The 22863-nt window shown below is 39.7% G+C and overlaps 1 protein-coding gene across 4 annotated transcripts in view; it reads left to right on the top strand.

Annotated features, from left to right (window-relative positions):
- Window positions 1-22863, top strand: part of LOC124537810 (mucin-2-like) — a 60286-nt gene that overhangs the window by 36574 nt on the left and 849 nt on the right. The window contains exons 2-11 of one of the 4 annotated variants that reach the window (XM_047114723.1): window positions 9477-9529; window positions 12761-13035; window positions 13246-13405; window positions 13950-14120; window positions 14230-14408; window positions 14932-15067; window positions 15177-17666; window positions 18132-18596; window positions 20307-20412; window positions 20773-22821. In XM_047114723.1, the coding sequence (XP_046970679.1) occupies window positions 9497-9529; window positions 12761-13035; window positions 13246-13405; window positions 13950-14120; window positions 14230-14408; window positions 14932-15067; window positions 15177-17666; window positions 18132-18596; window positions 20307-20412; window positions 20773-22821 (6064 nt within the window). In that variant the 5' untranslated portion in view covers window positions 9477-9496. Of the gene's footprint in view, window positions 1-9476; window positions 9530-12760; window positions 13036-13245; window positions 13406-13949; window positions 14121-14229; window positions 14409-14931; window positions 15068-15176; window positions 17667-18131; window positions 18597-20306; window positions 22822-22863 lie in introns of all 4 variants that reach the window. The other 3 variants (XM_047114724.1, XM_047114722.1, XM_047114721.1) reach the window with 3 other exon arrangements.

Here is a 22863-nt window from a genome sequence, read left to right as displayed (position 1 = left end):
TATGGTGTGCGAGTTAATAAAACGAGTTGTTACAAGAGCATTGGAGCTTTAATTCATATATGTAGTGTGATCAGAAAAATAGCGCAGTGTTGAACCCTCACTTATTGATTGTCAAATGATTAGAAACGGTTCGGAAAATAAAACATCCTGACTTAACATAGTTGATCCAGCGATTAGCATAGTTAATCCAGTTAGTAAAGCCACAGAAATTTTTTTATGCGATACTGAGTAACTACTGAAATTAATCATCCATATTACTTTGTAACGTCGAATTAAAATAATTAAAGAACACATAACATTCGCATAGTTTGTATCTCTTCATCTTATAAGCTTAGATTAGAATAGTTATGACGTAAATAATATCGAATTATACACAAATGATCATGGACATATTTACAGATCAATAAAGTTATGGAAGTCATCTCAATTTAATAGGATATAACTCCCTCTTGCCGAAAAACGAGGACCAAATCACCTAAACAATGAGAAAAAACTATAAACATCATCTAGTCTAACGGCCGTTTTCAATAATCTATCTATCCCTTGTTTCAGTAACTAACGATAACCAAATCTATCATTCTGCCTTTACTTTGTTTTCAATTACCTATCGACGGTAAGCATTTCCTATCTATACTAGCTATCTGTCATCGGGAGGACAGATAGTTTACTAGAGATAGGAACGCTCATATAATTCGTGGTTACCTACGTTTCTATATACGTTTGACGTTACTCTCGGATAGACGAAGCTATCTCTAGTAACGTCAATCGCTTATCCGTCAAATTCGGGCGATCGACTTGAACTTTTGAAATATTATTGCTCTAATTTTTATTAATGATGGAAAGTGTAGCAGTGATTATAGTGATATAGAATTATTACAAATTATAAATGATTGTTATACAGACAGTGGCAGTGTTTCCGATATTGTGCGATCACAAAAGAAGTATAAGCCACGAATAAATTACACGAATAAGCTAAATGATTACGAATTTGCATATCAATTCAGACTGCAAAGGTGCTGTAAATGAATTAAATAATTTAATTCAACCCTATTTGAAGACTACTTCTAAAAGGTTAATTTTGTCATTCTAATTTCCTTACATTACCTACATAAGGTACCTAATATAAGAATTCACTCATGTTTTAACTTTTTTCAGAAACCATGGTATATTTCTCTTGCATTAGATACTTTTAGCGCTACGATTTAATGCATTGGGCACTATGCTGGTAGCTGTTGACTCAAAGTTCAAAATTTGCAAGCAGTTATTATAGCTGCTGTGCTACATAATATTGCGAGAAAAATGCATTGATATTTCTGGTTCTAATTTACAAGAATTAGAACCAGAAATATCAATTGCAATTATACCAGATGAAAATAATTTTGTTCTAGATAACCAGAATTTTTTTATTCACGGCAATCACTAATAAATGATTACTTCAACAACACATAATTATACATATAAATATTGAATTTGTCAGCGTTTTATTTGTTTTTAAATATATAGGTATTTTACACTTAACAATTAAAAATCCTTCTTTTAAATGAAAAAACTATTTATTTATTTCATTATTTAATTTTAAATTTTCTAACTTTGCATTCTCTAATTCTAGCTGAAGTTTAGCAATAATGATTTCTTTTTCCTGTAGCTATAATTCAACTTTTTTCTTTTTCAATGTTTCGTCTCTGGTCATAGGTGCTGCCTTTGTTGACTGAAGAAGTTGGTATATTAATGATAAGAGGAGATGAACGCATTGTAACTGTTAAACATAAATATATCTCGTAGATATTTACATGAGCCATTTTGTCAAAATTGAAAGTTCAAACTGTCAAGATGTTTCGTTTTGTTATTGACTTTGGATGGCTAGCATTACCGTGACTTTGTTAAAAAGAATGCAAAATCACTAAACAAATACTTTTTTATATATTGATATTTAATTTATATTAAAATTAATTTATTACTCAATTTTATAATAGTAAACAAATAAAAAAGAAATAAATGAAAAACATATTTTGAAAGTGACATCGTTTCGTGGTTATCGTTAAACGAAACGTTGGAAGAAGCTAAGATAGGTGAGAGGGAAAAGTAATCTATCGTTGGTCGAAGACAGATGGCACTTATCCTTGATTGTGAAACGCATATTAACGATAGATAAATTCTATCTGACAATCGAGGATAGCGATCTATCTGTAATCTTAGATAGGTTATTGAAAACGGGCGTTAAACGTTTTATAGAAAAGTTAAATTTGTTTGATTGTATGCAAAGGACGACCTCCGTGGTCGAGTGGTGTGTACACCGGTTTTCATGTGTACGCCCCTCCGAGGTCGCGGGTTCGATTCCCGGCCGAGTCGATGTAGATTATCATTAGTTTTCTAAGTCATCTTGGGTCTGGGTGTTTGTGGTTCCGTCGTTACTTCTGATTTTCCATAACACAAGTGCTTTAGCTACTTACATTGGGATCAGATAATGTATGTGATGTTTGTCATATTTATTTATTTATTTATTTATTTATAAAGGGTAATCCCCGAAACAAATATTCGAATTTTAAATGTTTCGCTACTAGAAAACTGCATGCATAGCATAGCACATACCCTATATAAATAAAATGTATGTCACATATTTATCTTTATTAATAATTGCACTCGTGCAAAGCCAGGGCATGCCACTAGTTATTCACAATAAAGATCACGGATACACAAGCGTCGACCCTCAGACACACGATCCTAAGATTAATCATTCACGGTGAGATATTAATTATGAATACGTTACGAGAAGGTCCAGTGGTTGAATGCTTTAATCTTAGCCCAAGGTATCAGGTTCGAATCCTCTGAATTTTCATTTGTTTTATTTATGTTGATAATTATCTCGTAGTCAGCTAAGGAAAATGTCATGCTTTTTTAAATTACGAACAATGACCCTTTTTAATGAATTATTAAATTCCGATTAAGCTTAATGATTTTGCTTGGAATAAGGCTATAGCGCAAGAGCAAAGCTACGACTTTTTAAATATCACCATATGCCTGAAAAACATTGTGCTATGGACCCTTCTAATCTATATATATACATACACTCATACATAAAGGTTACCACAAATTGTTAGTTATGTACGTTTTTCGAATTAGATATTACTGCACATTAACTTTTTTATTTTTCAATATAAATGTTACTAGTGATAAAAATCGAATATTCAACAGACAATTAATATAAACTATTAAGATTCGATTTTTAAAAAAAGTTAAGACGTCTCGTTTTGTTGCAATCAAAATTATATAATATACTGAGCTGATTCTCATGGGGACCAGTCAGACCGGTCAGAAGGGTTTACGATGAGCCTGCCCATGTCACTTTGACCATGACACACAAACTTAAGCATGTAGTACCAGATCTTAAATAAATTTCATCTTCATTCAGCTTTAGTTAGGTAATAACTTTTCGGCCAATGTTACTTGTAAAAAAAAAAAAGAAAAATGTTTCGAAACACGACCGTTTTGGAAGCGATGGAATTATGATATTTTTTATGCTGACCGTACTGTAACGTAACGACATTTAATCCGCTTTCGGCGAACATTAATAAGTTTCGGTGTATTGTGTGAATTTTATGGCTAAGTTTGACATTGGCATCGTTTCGGAATCTTAATGTCTTACTCGATCTTCATACTTTATGGATTGTATTGTAATATTATTATGTGTTTAGACATTTTCGAATCTATGAATTGCTATTTCATATATTTGATGACGCAATGATCTTAAATCATTTTTATATAAGAAGAGAAAATTACTGTCTCCTGTTGCTGATTTTAAGTAGAGCATACCTTCTGCGCTTTCTTTTCAAATTTGACAGTGAATTTTCAATATTTTTTGGTAGTAAGGCTTTGTGTTTTTTCCGCCAAATAGTAGCATTCAGTATTACAGTAGTAAAGGAACAAGGGACATAATATCTTAGTTCCCAATATATTTGGTGCATTAGCAAAGTTAACTAGAAAAAATGGTTATAATTTTTTGTAGTGCCCTTGTCTATGGGCGGTGGTAATCACTTAACATTACTAGCCCATTTTCTCATCATCAACATCATACTATATATATTTCATACTTTATATTTACGGGATACAAAGTTGTAACGAAGGATTTAAAGTCAAAATGAAATCCATCTCTAAAGTAATCTTTTGGCTCGTTAGATTATTTTCCTTTCCATTGATGATTAACACAAAAATAACATCATCATAAAACATATTACAGTAATATCGTGATAAAAAATAGTAGTTTCCAAATCAAACCATATATTTAAATTTTCATAAACACATAATTCAATTTCAACTCGTAAATATAAACAAATGTCTTGATATTGAAACAAGCAATATGTACCTTAAAAAGGTCATCTCAAAGTCTAAATTGCTTTGAGCTTAGTACGTTTCTTACGTTACAATAACCCTTGAACTTTGACAAATGGCATCAAAACTATAATCATCACATATGTTTTGTTGGAAACGACCTTTTCATACATAATTATTAAAACCCTATTTGTGTTCCTAGTTTAACATTTGACATACAAGTTCGGAAATGTAACTTGCAACATATAATTATTATATTTCCATAAATGACGATGACTTCATTCTGAAATAGTAATGTATATATACTAACAAAAGAGAGAATAAATTATTAAGCTAATTATAATATATATTACGTATATTTATAAAACCGAGATCACCCAGTGGTTAGGCCGCGTGCACTTAACACATCGTGAGGTTACCTACATGTGTCTAAAGACTAATTTCATAGAAGTAGGGGGTAAGAGATAGAGATATATCATCAACATATCCTAGAGTTGAATAATGTTCACTTCTTAAGTAGTTAACAGACTATATAATCTAACATACAGCAATCATTGGTATTGTTGTGTTCCGGTTGGAAGGGTGAGTGACCCAGTGTAGGGCAAGGGTCATAACATCTTAAACTCAAACTGAAATAATTTTATTCAATATAGAAGCATTACACTTGCATATTGATGGTCAAATTAAACACTACCACCGGTTCGGAAAAAGGAACACCCTGACCTGAGAAGAACCGGCAAAAGAAACTCAGCGGGTCTTTTTTGTCAAATTAATAAGATACATAATTGTATATGAATAGAAACAGCCAGGAGGCGATCGTTTCATTCCCAAGGTGTGCTATCAAACATAAACTCGCTAATTGTAAAGTAACCTTTTGCACACATTTTTTAAAATTTGGCAACAAATACATATTGAACGCTTTCTGGGTTTCTGTTGTAAAAGCGCATTCTGTTGTACATTGCCCCACAAAAGAGTTACTGGCTCTATGCAGTCGAGTAACAGAAGTAACAAGATTGTGTTTGTTCCTTTTACCAATGTTATGAAAATCACTTATTCTCATCATATATAGTAAGCGATCCAATCGAAAGGAAAATATAAAGAAATATTATTATGTTTTTCCCTTTTGGAGATCTGTTTGGGTACCATCACATAACATGTTCTACCACCCAAAAAACAATAGTCAGTATTGTAGTATTCCGGTTTGAAGTGTGAGTGAGTGTAGGCAGGCATGGTTGACGATGCATTGACTATATAATAGGCTAATATTTTAATATTGTGTGTAATGATGATAATATAAAAAAGTTACATACTTGTATATTTTATTATACACGACAAGTTAAGCAACAAAAGGTAATTTAAAAGTCCCTGCGCTGTTGCACGAAGTATTTTATATTTGCATTGTATACTTGTAAGTAATTAGCTATAAAAAAAACTTGGGAACGTGATCTTACGACAATCATAATCAATCATATTGTTCTCTATAAGTCAGTTAAACGATCAATTGTTTCTGTATAGTCATAGAAACAGTCCGTTACACATTTCTTGACTAAACTGGAAAGCTTTTTGAGCAGGTTTAGGGATTTGATTCCATTTTCTTTTAATGTGGATTAATGGATATACAAATGGCAGATTTTCATCCAAACTATGGTGGTTTTCTTTCATCACCGAATACGAGATGGAATATTAAAAATTAATAGGTTGCTCTCGCAACCTTTGGTCACGAATCATCCTCACTCTTCTCTAGAGGATATGTAATCTAATAGAAATGGTAGAAAAGATTAATTCAATAGTATCTTGTACCCAAATTGGTCGTAGTTTTACTATTAATTAATTCTTATAATATTACGATAAACAAGTAAGCGCCAATATCGCAGTGGTTTGCGGATCGCCTAGTCAAAGTTCGCAGAATTAATCCTGAGACCTTAGGCTATTATCGTCCCCACTCCTAACAGAAGTGATAACCATTAAAGAAAAAGTAAATAGGAATACTAACAATTCCTTAATTAATTTGGAGCTTTGCTGGTATTCTATAATAAAAAGTAAATTCTAAATAAATCATAAAGATTTTGAATGTTATTCAACAATCGGAGTGCATAGTGCATACCACAATAATAAGGCTTCTATTTTTGAAATCATATTATATCTCACAAAGCTGTTAATTTTATAAGAGTTAGTAAATACACGATATACATACTTATAACTATATTAAATTATGCTTTTAGCATATATTTCAATTAGATAATAAAGGAAATATATATGTTTTGATTATGAATATATCTGTGTCGAAAAATGCGGAAACACACAAAGACCGGGTTCATCTGACCTCACGAATACATCGATTGGAGTTTACGTGATTTGCCAAACAAATTATCATTCTCGACTTCATTCACGACAATGGAATTTGTTAGTCGAAATAAAATCAAACAAAGTATAGAACAATGTGTTCTATATTCAAAATGTTAATAATCCACATTTTCTTTTTTTTTTAATTATTAAAAATTAGCGACCTGCCCCGGCTTCCTACATGTTCAATACTGATACTAAACATACTACAGTATTCGTTTTTACTATATCGTATTCTACTATAGTGTTATTATGTATTGTATACAAAAACCTTTCTCTCGAATCACTCTATCTATTAAAAAAAACACATCAAAATCCATTGCGTAGTTTTAAAGATCATAGGGACAAACAGCGGTTAACTGCTTTGTTTTATACTATGTAATGAAGAGAAAAATAGAACACCCAAATTATAATAACAAACTTTTTGGTCTAATTGCGGCCAATTTACTCGTACTTAAACAAGGCAACACAAGTATCGACTTAAGTATTTACACCACGCGATACTATGTGAACCGGACACTTGCATTCCCTTGTGTAAGAAGGCTAATTAATAGAAATATGTGTAGAATCTTACTATAAAAATATTCGTTCTTACGTAACTACCCTTAAGTTCGTTACTTTGACCTCTTGGGTAACGAAAAAAAAAAATTAAACTAAAGCTGGGTCTACATTTGTTGTTACTTATTACAAGTTCATTTTATAATTAGCCATATCATGTTCAAAGATTATTTACCAAATGTCAAAACTTCTCAACTTACCAGAAAGTGTAGTGACGTGTAGTATCCACTTAATAGTCGAGGAAATACAAACTAAAGATAAACGCACACATTTATTAAATACGCCTACATTCAATAATTAGCCGGATCATTTAAAAATATAGCTTTTATTGAAATATATTGTACGATGTATATAATGCATTAATATCCAAAACTAACAGTCAGTACAATAGACAAACGTGTAATATCCATTTAATGGAATGATGATAAAAAAGCGTGGAGTTAATACTTGTTGACTTCCAAGCAGGATATATTAATTTAAATAAATGTAATAAGTAACACGACTGTGTATTTTTTAAATGTTGAAAAAGAGTAACTACCGAGTTTCTTGCCGGTTCTTCTCAGTAGAATCTACTTTCCGAGCCGGTGGTAGCTTCACTTCATTGTAAAATGACGATTCAAAAAAGTAGTGCTTGTAAAAGCCTACTTGAATAAAGTTAATTTTGATTTTGATGCGCAGGACATATAGTTATATTATTTCCTTATATACTATCAAATATAGGCGGATCATAATATAATTGGGGCTAAAGTCGCGATCGAAATAAACGCCGGTGTAACGAAACGCGGTAATATTATACGTCGCGTCCGAATATCAAATGTGCTACCTGCCTTATGTTACTGAATCGTGACAAATCTTGCAAAGTATTACGAAATAAGCTTAACATCTTCTATTATATGCAGATGCCACTTGACACTAATATGTCAAATAGCATCGCGGTACAGATCTAGTATGTCAGGAAGGTGCGCTTCTCCACCTTAAATTTGTATCTGCGTGCATTTGTATGAGTGTTGCGTATTTACACGATATCTTAGTGTGCGTAAGATGACTAAAAGTTACATTACATTTTTTTACATTAACACCCTGTAAATTTCCCACTGCTGGACCTCCTTTAAGGAGAAGGTTTGTAGCATACTCCACCACGCTGTTCCGAAGCTTGTTGGATTCACGTGTGGGAGAATTTCGTTTAAATTAATCACATGCAGGTTTCCTACACGAGATGAGATATAATACAAATTAAACACATGAAAAGTCATTGATGCTTCCTGGGTTTGAACCCGCAATCATCAGTTAAAATGCACGCGTTCTTACCACTGAGCTATCTCGGCCATCTCTATAATTTACAAAAGTTAGTAACCTTTTGCTTAAAAGCGATTTCATCTTGACGTTTTGTAAAAACGTTTACATAATATTGGAAGTTTTAATTTATCCAAGCATCGCCATCCATTGTCGTGTCATAAGTAACACAGAGTGTGGCTTCGGTCAATGACATTTTATCTTAAGGTGCGTTTTATTCTTGCAAAACGAGCGTCGCAATGTCTGACGGCGTTAATCTTTACACAGACATTAATTCTCTCCACAAAGGTTTTAATTACAAATATTGTGTTACTCGTAACGAGCGGTAACCAATAAAAATATAAACGATACGTAATGTACAACCTTGAAAATGATATTAATTAAAAATAATTCATTTTGTTATACGCTATAATAGTCGCCCGCGGCTACGCTTGCGTTTCTTTGTCGGTTGTCATGTGTTAGGCAAAAAAGTAGTTGTTCAAGTTTGTTTTATAGCAGACAGACAGACAGATAAAGTTACTTTGACGTTTATAATATCAACATAGACCCGAAACGGGTTCTGCATGAGTACAACACTGTACTAGTATCTATTACGGTACTATACTACGGTACGGTACTACCCATCAGATATCCGAAATTAAAATCAATTCATAACCAATAATATTGTTTCCGCATATACATCTTTAACTATTAATCTTATCTATAACAAAACATTATTCCAATATTTTTTTTTACTGTTTAATTCATATTTTATGGCATTCGTAGTAACATTTAATTCACTACAAAATCTTATTAATTATCCTCACATAATAAATTAGAATATTTATTTAAATTTCCTTATATACATATATGTTTATAGCAATTTGTTTTTATAAATAATGATTATTTTAATAACAGTATAAGAATGTTATTTAATTAATTATATTCAATTAATTTTATGATTTCTTTATTTCCAGGGCCCCATGAAGCGGCTGTCATGCACATAGCGACACTGATTGCACTCGTGCAGGTATGTACGCTTCAACACAATTTAATTTAACATTTTAGTAAATTAATATACGATGACGTCATTCCATCTTAATTCAATACGCGTTCACGTCAAATTTTAAATGAATATAATTTACCATTTGACTACATAGTTGTATATGGTTGTAAATATTGTGATCGTGAGATCCAAATTAAAATTTTCGAAAAAAAAAACATTGACATGATTTGTCTTATTTTTTTTATAATAATATAGATTGCCAGTCTTCATTTGTTTTTTTTTTTAATTATATGTAGGCAACAAGCAAGTCTTCCGATCACCAGCATTTTTTTACATTTTACTTTGGGAACTAAGCTATTTCTATTCATATAAAATATGCATTTAATTGAATTGACTCTTTCGGCGGTTCTTCTCAGATCAGGGTGTTTCTTTTTCCGAACCGGTGATGTTTAATTAGACCATCAATAAGAAAGTGTAATGCTTTTACATTGAACAAAATTATTTCAGTTTGAGTTTAAGATGTGACCCTTGCCTTACACTGGGTCACTCACCCTTCGAACCGGAACACAACAATACCAATGATTGCTGTGTGTTAGATTATATAATCTGTTAACTACTTAAGAAGTGAACATTATTCTGCGAAAGGTCGATGATATATTATTATGTAATATTCTTGATGATTGCAATGCAACATAGCTTATAGCATAAATCTCCCAATTTATTCAACATGTTGAAACTTAATGTGAATCCCATAAGCTTCCGTCATTGGGACACTGCGACTACATTTTCTATTCATTGAAAATTAAACGTATGAAAATTTGGTTCCAAAACACATTGATTTTCGATTTTTTTTCTTTATTAAAAATTTATTTATATTTTAGGTATACTGATATTATAAATTCTTTTATTCCTTACTCTTTTTGCCTGACGAACAACTTCTAAAATGTAAGCGAAGCCGCTGACAACAGCTTTTTAAATGCGAAATTAAAACCCGGCTTTTTCGGCTGAAATAGAAAAATATTTTTCCTTTACTTTTATAAAATTTAAAAACTTTTTCACAAACATTAAACTATATTTAATGCTGGATAAGTTTCAATCGAAATTCCAGCGAGTATATTGTTTGGGACACACTTACTGAACGCATCCGTAAACGTCAAACATGGCCGCCCATTAAACTGTTAGGTCATAGATTTAAAATCAAAGTTTCTCGATTAATCGAATTTTACGTATATATAAAGTAAAGTAAAGTAACAGCCTGTAAATTTCCCACAGCTGCGATAAGGCCTCCTCTCCCATTAAGGAGAGGGTTCGGAACATATTCCACCACGCTGTTCCAATGCGGGTTGGTAGAATGCGCATGTGGCAGAATTTAGATGAAATTAGACACATGCAGGTGTCCTCACGATGTTTTCCTTCACCGCCGAGCACGACATGAATTATAAACACAAATTAAGCACATATATATAGTGGTGCTTGCTTGGGTTTGAACTCGCCATCATCGGTTAAGATGCATGCGTTCTAACCACTTGGCCATCTCAGCTCATACGTATATATGTTGTTCAATAAAAATTATAATTTTTTAACGTTCTATAATTATGGATAGATTTCCATCTGGTCTATGATAGAATTGCTCAAAATTGTTAATAAAGATATATTTTCAAATTGGCGGCGTTCAAATTAAGAATTCAGAAACAGTTGAATGTATAAACAGGCGCTGTTTATGAAACAATATAACGATTTTATTTCTCAACTCAAAATGGCTGTAATCAGGCGAATAATGCGTGAGAGGAGAAAAAAATCGCATTGTGTTCACAAGTAACAATAATCTTATAGATAAATTGATAGCAACGCAGCCGACTTTACATAAATAAATCTCATAACTTTGTCGGTATTGGGTACACGTGTAATTTTAATTTTATGGAGATTAATTGATAGTATTCTTAATTATAATAATTGGCCGGTTTGAGAGCTATTGGGACATGTGAACGAGATTAGTTTTGTTCTGAGATAAACCTATGAGGTCAGTGACGTGGTATGGTATGGTGGTGGGACTTAACGAATTAGTTCCCAAGGTTGGCACATTTGCGATGTAAGGAATGGTTAAAAAGTTCTTAAGACGCATATACCTATGAGTTGTGGTGACCACTTACCATACGGTGGTCAACTTGTCTATTCACCTACAATCGATGTGACTCTCGTCAACCAAATCAATCAAATATTCAAAAATGGGTGGCCATGTTGTTTTCAATGGCTAAATTGACGTTGAGATGTTCATTTTAAAGAAAAATTGCAAAATACATCGCCTTGTAACGAGATGTTCAAAGTTAAATACTTCCGCCATTTAATCGTAGGTTCTCGTAAAAAGTACTTAGACTTTCACTAGGTCGTCATCCTCATGGGATCGCTTTCGCATGTTAGCGTAACGCCCTGACTGATACCTATGTGGGTCTAAAATTCCTAGGGGTGATTTCCGAGGTACTGAGAACCTCCAGCGCCGCCTTTAAGGGGAAGGGGATAAGGTGCCCGTAGCGCCTTTTCCTCCTCCCCGGCTGTCTTCAGTGGCGCGGGTCTGCAGAAGCATTTGTTGGGAACCCTGATCCTTATCTGGTCGTATGAAGAAACCGTCCTATTGGTTTATGAGGATGGCACTGAGCATTACAATGCTAAATACGCTTTTGCTATTGGTCGGGGTGACGTCATGGTCTCTTTACTTGCTTGACATGGCTATCACTATATCCCAAAGAAAATTGTACATAATGTAGTATCTTTTATATATGTGAAACTGTCTTATTTAGAACAAAATTTTTAAACGTTAAAATAACAAGTTGAAACAAATGAAGGTTATGCTTAAATCAAACATTACGTTTTGACAAAGCTGTTCAAAGTGGACATATGTATATTTAGTTAACCTAGATGATTCGCTGACATCTAATTAATTTTACTTACTTGTTATCACTTTTTTATTACTTAAGTAACTGTATGTATTAAAATTGTAATATTCTTTACATTTTGGTTTATAATTTATTGATAACTTAAAATGTTCAAATTAAAGCTGATCATTTAAGCACAGCTGAACTACCATACTTAGAAAGCTGAAATTTGGTGCATAGACTTCTTTTATAAAGCAACTTTTCAGTAGGAAATGTTTGTTGGAAAATCATCTTTATTTATCGAAGGGAAACTGTCTGGAATTTCAAGTTGATATTAATCAATCATACATAATTAATTTTTACTAAGCTTTATTACCTGCTGTAGCTGTCGCTCGCTACAGCTGTTTCAGATGTCGGAACGCTCACCGCAGCCGAGCTGAACCTTCAGCTGGCTGGAGATGGTTTATCTCCATTTTTCGAAGATTCAAGTGATGAAGCCGGAGTCAATTTCGTTAGGGGTTCAAGAGCTGCAGATTCACCGCTGTCACCGGATATTGATGTACAATGTTCAGCCGATTACATTCAAGTAACGGTTGAATTCTCTGATATATACGATGGAATAATTTACAGCAAGGGCTTCCTGAATGATCCCAAATGCAAGTGAGTAATTTCTGATACCAATAATTTATGATACCAATTATAAATGTGTATAGTCTAGAGGATCATTGATTATCACAATTGCTCGTAAGCTGCTTATCAGTCTAGTACCTAGTTTTACTTTTAAACAATAAATCTCACATTTGTGATTTTTGTTTGTAACAAAAAACATACAAAACATCAATCTAATCAAGATTATAATACTTTTTTCAGATACGTGTCTGCCGGGGGCAGTCAGTCTCGTTACTCGTTCCGAGTACCATTGAATGGCTGTGGAAGTAGACCACTTTGCAATGCTTGCGGCACCATCGACAACATTCTCGTGTTCCAAGGAGATGAATTAGTTCAAGGATCTTATGATTTCGCCAGAAAGGTACGATTGGTAACACCATTGAGTATATTAATACAACTGCCCAACTGCTAGGCAAAAACCTTCCACAACAAGTTCGAGATTCATTAATTCAATTGTTTGCTGTTACTCCGATTGTTTGTCACATAATATATGTAGCAGACATACATATGTAGCAGATTTACAAAGGCTAACCCTTATAAACCCGTAACTTATTAACACGATATAACACTAAGGTCAAAAGCGCTACTACGACCTAAAAGTCTGCAAGATATTTGATTGGGCTTACTATAAAGTTTAATAAATTATAACACTGTTCATACTTACATTACTAATTCCAAAAATACCTCTATCAGTCTGATACTCTTTCACGACTAAACCATAAAAATGATATTGATGAAATTTCATTGCTGTCCATCTCCTTTTTTGGGGTTACATAGCCCACTTTTATTTCAATTCACCTATAAGATGCTACTATTGGACATGAATGTTTGATGAAGCCAGGGATTTAACTAGTACATAATAAATATCTTTGTAAAATCAAATTTTGATCCTAAATATGTTTCAGGTATCATGTGCTGGAACTGCTCTAGAAGTTTCGACTGGTGTCAAAAAGGAACAATCACATGTGCTAAAGCTAAAGCCTTTTATGGTTGACATGCTTGATGTAGTGGCAGTACAAGGACCGGCCGGTGGTGTAGAATGTTGGATGGATATTCAGAAAGGAGTTTTCCCTCAAGTAGGTTTTAATTTTTTTTTAAATGATTCGATGATTCGAACGAAACATTATTCAAATCTTCACGCTACATTTGGCAACATTTTACTAATAAGCATGTTTTTTTTTCTAGACAACTCCATTGGAAAATTCGATCAAAATCGGCGAATACCTCACAATCCTTATTTATTTGAAAGATATCAGAAATCAATTTAATCTTAAAATTCACGATTGTTGGGCTTATGATAATGAAGATTATGATAGTTCCAAGACAAATAAAATTCAATTGACTGACAAAGATGGTTGCCCCAAGTAAGTATAATATTTTGAAATGTCATGCATCTATAACAAAAGTTTGATTAACTTCGTTCTCTCATACGCAGGTCATAAAATTGATTCTTTTTTTAATTATAGTGATAGTGTGATAACAGGCTAATGATAATCGTAAATATAATTACTTTGTGAGTCAAATAGAATTGTCCGAATTTTTTGGGAATGCTCCTTTGGTAGATCAAAAACAAATATCTACTTTAATCAAGTAGGCTGTTATAAGCACTTTTGAATCGTCATTTAACAAATAGAAAACAGTAGTTTTCGATATATTTCTTTTACAAACTGACATATTCTTAGAACGCACGAATTATATACGATACAGCTCGTTAACGAAATTTGTTAAAAACGAATATACAAAAACTTGGAAAGATCTTTTACGTCACAGACTCACTTATCATAATTTTTTAAAAAGTTTGTTTATTAAATTATAGTTTCACTTTAATTTGAAACAAAAATATCTTAAACTTAACTCATATGTTCATGATTTTATTTTAAATTAAAGGAAAAAGAAATTCATCGACTCATGGCAGAAATCTACAAATACTGGAAAATCTGGTGCAACTTTGATCGCTTACAGCAAAATAAGTGCTTTCCGTTTTCCAGAGACCGACCAAGTCTATCTGACTTGTAATGTTGAGGTGAGATATAAATATCAATTTGAAATGAACGCTATAAAATTTAAAAATAATGCAGTTAATTTATTTCACAAATAAAACATGGAGGAACTGATAATCTTTGTTATTTCAGCTATGCACAAACAACTGTGATGCAAGCTGCAATGGAATTATAAAGGAAATAACAACTGCTATACCAGATACGAAATGTTATCCGGGATCAACTAATCCTCTGTGTTCAAGACCTACAACTTCTGCACAGCCGAACTGCTTCCCTGGCAACAATGACCCACGTTGTCCTAAGCTAACAACTCCTCAACCACCTAACTGCTTCCCTGGAAGTACTGATTCACGTTGTCCACAACCAACAACAACTGCTCTTCCAAGATGCTTCCCCGGCAGCAACGATCCTCGTTGTCCAAAACCGACCATAGCTACACCTAATTGTTATCCTGGAAATACAGATCCTCGTTGCCCAAGGCCTACCACACCTGAGGCACCAAGGTGCTTCCCTGGTAGTACAGATCCACGTTGTCCTAAGCCAACAACTCCAGCACCACCTAACTGCTTCCCTGGTAGTACAGATCCTCGTTGCCCAAGGCCTACTACACCTGAGGCACCAAGGTGCTTCCCTGGTAGTACAGATCCACGTTGTCCTAAGCCAACAACTCCAGCACCACCTAACTGCTTCCCTGGTAGTACAGATCCTCGTTGCCCAAGGCCTACTACACCTGAGGCACCAAGGTGCTTCCCTGGTAGTACAGATCCACGTTGTCCTAAGCCAACAACTCCAGCACCACCTAACTGCTTCCCTGGTAGTACAGATCCTCGTTGCCCAAGGCCTACTACACCTGAGGCACCAAGGTGCTTCCCTGGTAGTACAGATCCACGTTGTCCTAAGCCAACAACACCAGCACCACCTAACTGCTTCCCTGGTAGTACAGATCCTCGTTGCCCAAGGCCTACCACACCTGAGGCACCAAGGTGCTTCCCTGGTAGTACAGATCCACGTTGTCCTAAGCCAACAACACCAGCACCACCTAACTGCTTCCCTGGAAGTACAGACCCGCGTTGCCCAAAACCAACAACACCTGTATCACCCAGATGCTTCCCAGGAAGTAACGATCCACGTTGCCCAAGTCCTACAACTACTGTATCTCCAAAACCAGTATGTTACCCAGGATCACCAGACCCAACGTGTCCACAAACTCCAAAGCCAACATCTCTCACACCACCTACATACTTACCTCCATCCACAGAATTTCCTAAATGCTTTCCGGGCTCAACAGACGCTCGTTGTCCTAAACCAACAACTCCTGCTCCCCCGAGATGCTTCCCTGGTAGCACCGATCCCCGATGCCCGAAGCCAACAACACCAGCGCCACCTAACTGCTATCCTGGCAATACTGATCCACGGTGTCCACGGCCTACAACGCCTGAATCACCAAGATGTTTCCCTGGCAGTACAGACGCTCGTTGTCCTAGACCAACCACTCCTGCTCCTCCAAAATGCTTCCCCGATAGTAGCGATCCTCGCTGCCCTAAACCATCTACCCCAGCACCACCAAACTGCTTCCCAGGAAACACAGATCCGCGTTGCCCTAAGCCAACAACAACTGAAGCACCAAGATGTTTCCCTGGAAGCACAGATGCTCGTTGTCCTAAACCAACATCTCCAGCATCTCCAAGCTGCTTCCCTGGTAGCAGTGATCCTAGGTGCCCTAAACCAACAACACCAGCACCACCTAACTGCTATCCAGGAAGCACAGATCCACGCTGCCCCAAACCTACAACTCCTGCTGCACCAAGGTGCTATCCTGGCAGTACTGATCCACGTTGTCCAAAACCTACGACTCCATCACCTACCAAACCAGTCTGTTATCCTGGGTCACCTGACCCGAAGTGCCCACAACCTCCTAGGCCTACAACTCTGACACCACCTACTTACTTGCCCCCATCCACTGAAACACCTAAATGCTATCCAGGCTCGACAGATGCTCGTTGCCCAAAGCCTACAACACCAGCACCACCAAACTGCTACCCGGGAAACACCGATCCACGCTGCCCTAAACCCACAACACCTGAAGCACCTAAATGTTTCCCTGGTAGTACAGACCCTCGTTGCCCTAAACCAACAACTCCTGCTCCTCCAAGATGCTTCCCTGGCAGCAGCGATCCTAGGTGTCCCAAGCCAACAACACCAGCACCAACAAACTGCTATCCAGGAAACACAGATCCACGATGCCCTAAGCCCACAACACCTGAAGAACCAAGATGTTTCCCCGGAAGTACAGATGCTCGTTGTCCCAAACCAACAACTCCTGCACCTCCAAGATGCTTCCCTGGCAGCAGTGATCCTAGATGCCCCAAGCCAACAACACCAGCACCACCGAACTGCTATCCTGGAAACACAGATCCTCGTTGCCCTAAGCCAACAACTCCGGAAGCCCCAAGATGTTTCCCAGGAAGTACAGACGCTCGTTGTCCGAAACCAACAACTCCTGCACCTCCGAGATGCTTCCCTGGTAGCAGCGATCCTAGGTGTCCCAAGCCAACAACACCAGCACAACCGAACTGCTATCCTGGAAACACAGATCCACGTTGTCCTAAACCAACAACTCCTCCACCAACCAAACCAGTCTGTTATCCTGGGTCACCTGACCCGAAGTGTCCACAACCCCCTAGGCCTACAACTCTAACACCACCTACTTACCTGCCCCCATCCACAGAAATACCTAAATGCTATCCCGGCTCGACAGATGCTCGTTGTCCTAAGCCAACAACTCCTGCTCCCCCGAGATGCTTCCCCGGTAGTAATGATCCTCGCTGTCCACAACCTACTACACCTGAAGCTCCCAGATGTTTCCCGGGAAGTAGTGATCCTCGCTGCCCTAAACCTACGACACCTGAAGCTCCCAGATGTTACCCCGGTAGTAACGACCCTCGCTGCCCTAAACCAACAACCCCAGCACCACCAAATTGCTACCCAGGAAACACCGATCCACGCTGCCCTAAGCCCACAACACCTGAAGCACCGAGATGTTACCCCGGAAGTACAGACGCTCGTTGTCCCAAACCAACAACTCCAGCACCTCCAAGATGCTTCCCTGGCAGCAGTGATCCTAGATGCCCCAAGCCAACAACACCAGCACCACCGAACTGCTATCCTGGAAACACAGATCCTCGTTGCCCTAAGCCAACAACTCCGGAAGCCCCAAGATGTTTCCCAGGAAGTACAGACGCTCGTTGTCCGAAACCAACAACTCCTGCACCTCCAAGATGCTTCCCAGGCAGCAGCGATCCTAGATGCCCCAAGCCAACAACACCAGCACCACCGAACTGCTATCCTGGAAACACAGATCCTCGTTGCCCTAAGCCAACAACTCCGGAAGCCCCAAGATGTTTCCCAGGAAGTACAGACCCTCGTTGCCCCAAACCAACAACTCCTGCTCCTCCAAGATGCTTCCCTGGCAGCAGTGATCCTAGATGCCCCAAGCCAACAACACCAGCACAACCGAACTGCTATCCTGGAAACTCAGATCCTCGTTGTCCTAAACCAACAACTCCTCGACCTACCAAACCAGTCTGTTACCCTGGGTCACCCGATCCGAAGTGCCCACAACCTCCTAGGCCTACAACTCTGACCCCGCCCACTTACTTGCCCCCATCCACTGAAACACCTAAATGCTATCCGGGCTCGACAGATGCTCGTTGCCCAAAGCCTACAACACCAGCACCACCAAACTGCTACCCGGGAAACACAGATCCGCGTTGCCCTAAGCCCACAACACCTGAAGCACCGAGATGTTTCCCTGGAAGTACAGACGCTCGTTGTCCCAAACCAACAACTCCTGCGCCTCCGAGATGCTTCCCCGGCAGTAATGACCCTCGCTGTCCCCAACCTACGACCCCTGAAGCTCCCAGATGTTACCCTGGAAGTAGTGATCCTCGCTGCCCTAAACCATCAACACCAGCACCACCGAACTGCTATCCTGGAAACACAGATCCTCGTTGCCCTAAGCCAACAACTCCGGAAGCCCCAAGATGTTTCCCCGGAAGTACAGACGCTCGTTGTCCGAAACCAACAACTCCTGCACCTCCACGATGCTTCCCTGGTAGCAGCGATCCTAGATGCCCCAAGCCAACAACACCAGCACCACCTAACTGCTATCCTGGAAACACAGATCCACGTTGCCCTAAGCCAACAACTCCGGAAGCCCCAAGATGTTTCCCCGGAAGTACAGATGCTCGTTGTCCGAAACCAACAACTCCTGCACCTCCACGATGCTTCCCTGGTAGCAGCGATCCTAGATGCCCCAAGCCAACAACACCAGCACCACCTAACTGCTATCCAGGAAGCACAGATCCACGCTGCCCTAAACCTACAACTCCTGCTGCACCAAGGTGCTATCCTGGCAGTACTGATCCACGTTGTCCAAAACCTACGACTCCTTCACCTACCAAACCAGTCTGTTATCCTGGGTCACCTGACCCGAAGTGTCCACAACCCCCTAGGCCTACAACTCTAACACCACCTACTTACCTGCCCCCATCCACAGAAATACCTAAATGCTATCCCGGCTCGACAGATGCTCGTTGTCCTAAACCAACAACTCCCGCTCCCCCGAGATGCTTCCCCGGTAGTAATGATCCTCGCTGTCCACAACCTACTACACCTGAAGCTCCCAGATGTTTCCCGGGAAGTAGTGATCCTCGCTGCCCTAAACCTACGACACCTGAAGCTCCCAGATGTTACCCCGGTAGTAACGACCCTCGCTGCCCTAAACCAACAACCCCAGCACCACCAAATTGCTACCCAGGAAACACCGATCCACGCTGCCCTAAGCCCACAACACCTGAAGCACCGAGATGTTTCCCCGGAAGTACAGACGCTCGTTGTCCCAAACCAACAACTCCAGCACCTCCAAGATGCTTCCCTGGCAGCAGCGATCCTAGATGCCCCAAGCCAACAACACCAGCACCACCGAACTGCTATCCTGGAAACACAGATCCTCGTTGCCCTAAGCCAACAACTCCGGAAGCCCCAAGATGTTTCCCAGGAAGTACAGACGCTCGTTGTCCGAAACCAACAACTCCTGCACCTCCAAGATGCTTCCCTGGCAGCAGCGATCCTAGATGCCCCAAGCCAACAACACCAGCACCACCGAACTGCTATCCTGGAAACACAGATCCTCGTTGCCCTAAGCCAACAACTCCGGAAGCCCCAAGATGTTTCCCAGGAAGTACAGACGCTCGTTGTCCGAAACCAACAACTCCTGCACCTCCAAGATGCTTCCCTGGCAGCAGTGATCCTAGATGCCCCAAGCCAACAACACCAGCACCACCGAACTGCTATCCTGGAAACACAGATCCTCGTTGCCCTAAGCCAACAACTCCGGAAGCCCCAAGATGTTTCCCAGGAAGTACAGACGCTCGTTGTCCCAAGCCAACAACTCCTGCACCTCCAAGATGCTTCCCTGGCAGCAGCGATCCTAGATGCCCCAAGCCAACAACACCAGCACCACCGAACTGCTATCCTGGAAACACAGATCCTCGTTGCCCTAAGCCAACAACTCCGGAAGCCCCAAGATGTTTCCCAGGAAGTACAGACGCTCGTTGTCCCAAGCCAACAACTCCTGCACCTCCAAGATGCTTCCCTGGCAGCAGTGATCCTAGATGCCCCAAGCCAACAACACCAGCACAACCGAACTGCTATCCTGGAAACACAGATCCACGTTGTCCTAAACCAACAACTCCTCCACCTACCACACCAGTCTGTTACCCTGGGTCACCCGATCCGAAGTGCCCACAACCTCCTAGGCCTACAACTTTGACACCGCCCACTTACTTGCCCCCATCCACTGAAACACCTAAATGCTATCCCGGCTCGACAGATGCTCGTTGTCCTAAACCAACAACTCCTGCGCCTCCGAGATGCTTCCCCGGCAGTAATGACCCTCGCTGTCCTCAACCTACGACCCCTGAAGCTCCCAGATGTTACCCTGGAAGTAGTGATCCTCGCTGCCCTAAACCAACCACCCCAGCACCACCAAACTGCTTCCCAGGCAACACAGACGCGCGTTGCCCTAAGCCAACAACACCTGAAGCCCCCAGATGTTTCCCAGGAAGTACAGACGCTCGTTGTCCGAAACCAACAACTCCTGCACCTCCAAGATGCTTCCCTGGTAGCAGCGATCCTAGATGCCCCAAGCCAACAACACCAGCACCACCGAACTGCTATCCTGGAAACACAGATCCTCGTTGCCCTAAGCCAACAACTCCGGTAGCCCCAAGATGTTTCCCAGGAAGTACAGACGCTCGTTGTCCGAAACCAACAACTCCTGCTCCTCCAAGATGCTTCCCTGGTAGCAGCGATCCTAGATGCCCCAAGCCAACAACACCAGCACCACCTAACTGCTATCCAGGAAGCACAGACCCACGCTGCCCTAAACCTACAACTCCTGCTGCACCAAGGTGCTATCCTGGCAGTACTGATCCACGTTGTCCAAAACCTACGACTCCTTCACCTACCAAACCAGTCTGTTATCCTGGGTCACCTGACCCGAAGTGTCCACAACCCCCTAGGCCTACAACTCTAACACCACCTACTTACTTGCCCCCATCCACAGAAATACCTAAATGCTATCCCGGCTCGACAGATGCTCGTTGTCCTAAACCAACAACTCCCGCTCCCCCGAGATGCTTCCCCGGTAGTAATGATCCTCGCTGTCCACAACCTACTACACCTGAAGCTCCCAGATGTTTCCCGGGAAGTAGTGATCCTCGCTGCCCTAAACCTACGACACCTGAAGGTCCCAGATGTTTCCCGGGAAGTACTGATCCCCGCTGCCCTAAACCTACGACACCTGAAGCTCCCAGATGTTACCCCGGTAGTAACGACCCCCGCTGCCCTAAACCTACAACACCTGAAGCGCCCAGATGTTTCCCGGGAAGTAGTGATCCCCGCTGCCCTAAACCTACGACACCTGAAGCTCCCAGATGTTACCCCGGTAGTAACGACCCCCGCTGCCCTAAACCTACAACACCTGAAGCGCCCAGATGTTTCCCGGGAAGTAGTGATCCTCGCTGCCCTAAACCTACGACACCTGAAGCTCCCAGATGTTACCCCGGTAGTAACGACCCCCGCTGCCCTAAACCTACGACACCTGAAGCGCCCAGATGTTTCCCGGGAAGTAGTGATCCTCGCTGCCCTAAACCTACGACACCTGAAGCTCCCAGATGTTACCCCGGTAGTAACGACCCTCGCTGCCCTAAACCTACGACACCTGAAGCTCCCAGATGTTACCCCGGTAGTAGCGACCCTCGCTGCCCTAAACCTACGACACCTGAAGCTCCCAGATGTTACCCCGGTAGTAACGACCCCCGCTGCCCTAAACCTACGACACCTGAAGCGCCCAGATGTTACCCCGGTAGTAACGACCCTCGCTGCCCTAAACCTACGACACCTGAAGCTCCCAGATGTTACCCCGGTAGTAGCGACCCTCGCTGCCCTAAACCTACGACACCTGAAGCTCCCAGGTGTTACCCCGGTAGTAGCGACCCTCGCTGCCCTAAACCAACTAAAACGCCCGCAACACCAAGTTCATGTTACCCCGGTTCTAAAGACCCTAAATGTCCACAACCATTCGCACCTAGTAGTACAAACCCACCTTCGACATACTTGCCACCATTTCCAGCAGAAAATGAAGTAAAATCTTCTCGAGTGAACAGATTAGCTATAAAAAACTTCGATTATTACGATTCTCAGGCTGAAATAGGTGAGTTATTCGTATCTTTGAATTCAGTTTATCGCTGATCTC

Source organism: Vanessa cardui, chromosome 19 (genome assembly GCF_905220365.1).
Source record: "Vanessa cardui chromosome 19, ilVanCard2.1, whole genome shotgun sequence".
Classification (NCBI taxonomy): Eukaryota; Metazoa; Arthropoda; class Insecta; order Lepidoptera; family Nymphalidae; genus Vanessa; species Vanessa cardui.
Note: the sequence above shows the minus strand (reverse complement) of the source record. Positions and strands in the feature narration are given on the sequence as shown.